General features: G+C 37.1%; 1 protein-coding gene across 1 annotated transcript in view; it reads left to right on the top strand.

Moving 5' to 3' along the window:
* LOC104411965 (ras-related protein Rap-1b-like) overlaps positions 1–4,257 on the top strand; it is a 6,096-nt gene extending 1,839 nt beyond the window's left edge. Inside the window, exons 3-4 of the mRNA XM_010022530.1 lie at positions 2,618–2,674; positions 4,093–4,257. Of these exons, the coding sequence (XP_010020832.1) occupies positions 2,618–2,674; positions 4,093–4,257 (222 nt within the window). The remainder of the gene's footprint in view (positions 1–2,617; positions 2,675–4,092) is intronic.
* Positions 4,258–4,736: the final 479 nt, after the last annotated feature.

Genomic DNA, 4,736 nt, shown 5'->3' with positions numbered 1-4,736 from the left:
TTTTTTATAAGAATATATCGTTAGTGGCAGGTGTTGAGGGGGGGGGGGGAGGGGAAGGTAATTTCATTGTCAGAATTGCGAACATTGTTTTTAAAAGGGGGGTTGGAGAAAAAACCCAAACCAAAAACCACTAAAATACACTACCACTTTTTTTCAATAATACTTATTACTAGTTTTTGTTTGTTAGTAGATGGAGGTAGGTTTGGACTTGTATGTTGGAGGTTTTAAGCTTCTTTGCTACTAGGAAAATCTACTAGAAACAACTTCACACTCATCTTTAGAACACTGGAAGCATGATACTGTATTCCTAACAGTTTGACTGATAGGTTGATATGCTTCCATTAGCTGGGTTGTTGTTTTATTAATAAGTTAACACAAACCTATCATAAATGAACAAACACTGTGGCCTGTTTAGTTTCTCTTCCCCTCTTCAGCATGACAGGCTGAAAGGTTTGACTCTGCTTGCATCGTCTTGAATCTCCATATTGCTCACTCTTCAGTTTCAGCTGAGACCATGATTAATATTCCAGGCTAAGATAGTTTACATCTGGATGGCTACCAAGAGAGTTAACCATTTGGTGAAGCAGATTACTTTTCAGCTGTGGTGGTTTTTTTAATCTTTTTTTCTTTTTCTAGCTGAATTACTTTTTAGATGCTTTGATACTGTGAGGTAGCTCACCACGTGGCCACCATAAAAATGCCACTGTCTGTACAAGGGAGGCAAGATGCACAAACCTGGGAATGGGCAAAACTGCAGGACCTCCTTTTTTAGTATTGAATGACATTTATATTGGATTAAAAAGGCTGTGTTAAAGCCATTGCAGCCTGCAGCCACCCAAATCTTTTCTGAACAGAAGAGGAATTAGTGAGGGCAAAATGATAATTTCACACTTGTTTTCTTTGACCTTGTTAAAATCTGGATGCTGGAAAAATCTTGGTCTGTCTTAAGCATGTAGGCTTCCAGCCAAAACTAGAACTCTTAAAAAAAAAAAGACAACGGCAACAACAAATTCTATGTAGCCACTTACTTTTTCTGCATTAGAAGAGTAGAAATTTTGGACCCTATCCCAGTGTTTGGTACAGGCCTTTTCTGGGTCAGGCCCAATAAATGACTCCAGAAATACTCACAAGCTGTACTGAAGTGAAATGTTTCCTTTGTTATACATTTACATTCTTCAGGTCATACTAGATTCATGATGTTTGCTGGGTGAATTTTTCTAGAGACTGTTTCCATGGAGCCTGAAAAAGTAAAACCATCTTAAGAAATTTTGTCTTTTGCTAATTTTTTTAAAGAAATGGTCTTCTAATGTTCCTTTCAGGTTTGGTCCTAAAATGACTAGGAATACCTCTGTATTCTTTTCAAATCAGCCAGTTTGTTGAAGTCTTGCTTAAGTCTGGACAACACTTTATGCAGTCATTTTCTTTCCATCACTGCTAGTTACAATTCTGACTTGCTTCTTGACTTGGATGACTTTGAAATGTATTGGTTTGGCTGTTGCAACTCTATACTATTAATGTTAAATCTGATTTTATAATATTTGAAGTTGAGAGGATATAGCTTGAAATATTTTAAGTTTGTCTGGAACTAAATAATTGAGCATGAAGTCTTGAAACATGATGCATTGGTTTACTTCCCACATCCTTCTTCATAAAGAAAATAGATGCTGCTTAATTAGCAGAATAACTTTGTCAGCAATACATGCTAACATAGTGGTTATTGAAGGAATCCCCCCCTAGGGGACACAGGGGAGTTGTCAGAGGAGTGGAGACACTCCTCTACCCTGCCCCCCAAGCTCAAATGTAGTTACAAAGACAGGCTCAAAGTTAAATAGTGATAATGCATATATTGGGAGTAGGGGACACAAAGTTCTTTCTGAGTGCTGATCTGCCAACTAGAAATTTTGCATGCAAATGGAAACAAGGGAAGTGTATGAGTAGCTTGAAATTAAAAAAAGTGGGTAGCCTGCTTGAACAGCTTGAGGGCACTTCCATGTTCTTTGCTCACTTGTGGACACTTTTTTCAGGTAGAAACTATATAGAGGATATCTGAAATAGATACAGAAACTGATCTGGCTTCTTAAACTTCCTAATTTTTGCAAATTTTTTAAAGCTGAATCAGTGTCCTAGTTAGTAGCATCACTAACGGCTTCTCTTTGGGACACCACTCTTAGCGGTTCACATGGGTTATTGTTTGCTCTGTACTACTTATTCTTTTGTTGATCTAAGTTACTATTAAATAAGCATTAGTATGCCAATCCAAATTTCTAGCTTTCACTTGTACTTTTCAGTCTGTGAATGATCCCTGAAAAAAGCAGAAATTAGTCATGCTGGATGCTGATAACCATCGTTACAAATTTAGCAGCCTCCTTTTTAGTAATCAAAAATCCCTAATCACTTTGCAGAGTGATACTTGGCTGCTTATGCTGCTTTAGAAAATGTCACTAGGGCTCTTTGAAAGGCTTCTTCCTGCTGTTTTCAAAGTGTATATCCATATAAACTTAAGACATGCTGCTTTATGCATTATGAATTTGCTTATAAAAATCACGCAATTTCTGGTGCCTTTGGAGGGGAGAGTTGCAAGAGGAAAAATTCTAACCACATCTTTCTCTCTTGACAGCAAGTTGAAGTAGATGCACAACAGTGTATGCTTGAAATCTTAGATACTGCAGGAACGGTATGTAAAACCAACTTCCCCAAATACTGATTTACAGTGTTAAAACCATCAAAAGCTGTTGGGATATAAATGGAGACATGTTTCCTTCCTCATTCTCTGGAGTAACCGTGGTCAGTGCTTTTGATTAAAGGATGCTCTTTAACATACTAGTGTTTTAACAAAACTTCAGTATTGCAGCAGAAAATGAATCGCAAGTTTCTAGTGAGCTCATGTTCTGTAATAGGGGAAACGTGAGATTGAGCGTTTTAAAAGAGATTGCACTGCTGTTTTAAGTTTATATTGCTCAGAGGAAAATTTAGTCCCAGTGGTTACTCGGGTTTGATTTCTGTTGCTGTAGAGAATACATGCTTTCTTCTCATCTTCTTTCTCTTTTGTGAGATGTGTTCTGACATTGGGATAAAAATAGTTATCGCTTTAGTCAGCTTATGGGAACTCAAAGCACAGGGTTTATGCTGACCCTTTGCATACTGGTCAGATTTTTCTCTGGCTAGTTCCAAAATTACTGAAACCAGCCATTTCCTTCATTGATTCCAGTGAGCATAAACTCAGTACCCTTAGAGTGTAATGTGTTCTCTGAACTGTAGTAATAGTTCAGTCCAATAATAACTTATTTAAGCTCCATGATACAGTAAGGCCATGTGAAACTACAGAAAGATGGAGCAGCTATTACCTCAAAATAAATTGCGCTTTTCAGCTGACATACAGCAACAGACTTGGTGAATGACAGATCAGGCACGAGACAGCCGAGTCACAGTGCGAGAAAGACAAATGCTATCCCACAGTCATATTGGTGAGAGTTTTCAAACAAGAAGTCCTATTGCTGCTGTGCAGTGCACTAGTGAGCCTTTATGTGCAGTATCATAGCTGTCACGAGTCTAGGAAATACGGTGAGTCTGTGGAGAGTCACCATCCGCTAGACAATCTCCTTAAATATTAAAGTAAAATTTAACATAGGAAAGTGTCTAGACTACAAAACGAAGGCTGAGAAAGGATGTATTTGCTTTACAATGCATTTTAAAGAATGGTCAGGAGATGGGAAAAACTTGGTATGTAAGGAGAGATTTGGGAGGACTATGACTTCTGTAATCTACAGATTACACTTTACCTTCTGCTGTACCTCTTCTCTCTTAAGAAATTACTCCAGTTTCTGTAACTTTTTCCTTGGATATAGCCCTTGGCACTATTTCAGTGCTGCTCATCCACCCCAGATAATGTCCCAAGCTTCAGATTTCTTTAAAAGCAGTTCAATTTGCTATAATGCTTTTAGTCAAACAGTAAAATACTGGTCACTTTAAAGGAGGGGAGGGGGCACGAATGCATCACACTTGTGATCTATTTTTAACCTGAAGTGTATATGGTAGTTTGTGCAAGGAAAGTGCAAATTGACTGCAACATCTGTATCTACTTTTCAATTACAGGAACAGTTTACAGCAATGAGAGACCTATACATGAAAAATGGACAAGGTTTTGCATTAGTATATTCCATCACAGCGCAGTCCACATTTAATGATTTACAGGATCTAAGAGAACAGATTCTTCGAGTCAAAGACACTGATGATGTAAGCATCTTTAAAAATGTTTAATACCTAGAGTTTGCATTACAGATGTTGTAATGTGATCAGATAGCTTCTGAGCTTTAAATTAAGAGACAAATTAACCAGTAAATGTGTAGTAAGAAATGCAACTCTTAAGGCAAACTGGAAAAATTGTAACTTGTCATGTGTAACTATAGAGAATTGACTTTTCAATGTTTTTAAAATACTGGAAATACACTTTAAAATACTGGGGGGGGGGAAAAAAACACAAAAAAACCCACCACCCAAAAACATTTCTAAAGCAAATCTGTTCTTACCTCAGTTACTATCAGTGAAGGCTTACAAAAAAAAAAAGCAATCAACCATTAATTTTTCTCTTCCATGTGCCTGCTGTTTCTGGTATTTTGAAGGCACAAAATGCTAAGTTCTTACAGAAGACAGTTCTGTAGGCTTTGAACTTGAATGTTATGTAGCTTTTATATTTTGTGTGTGTTATATATATTTTGTATATAATTTGTATATATTTA

The sequence above is a fragment of the Nestor notabilis genome, unplaced genomic scaffold (genome assembly GCF_000696875.1).
Source record: "Nestor notabilis isolate BGI_N333 unplaced genomic scaffold, ASM69687v1 scaffold34119, whole genome shotgun sequence".
NCBI classification, from domain to species: Eukaryota; Metazoa; Chordata; class Aves; order Psittaciformes; family Psittacidae; genus Nestor; species Nestor notabilis.
The sequence above is the reverse complement of the archived record's forward strand: the minus strand, read 5'-3'. Positions and strand labels throughout refer to the sequence as shown.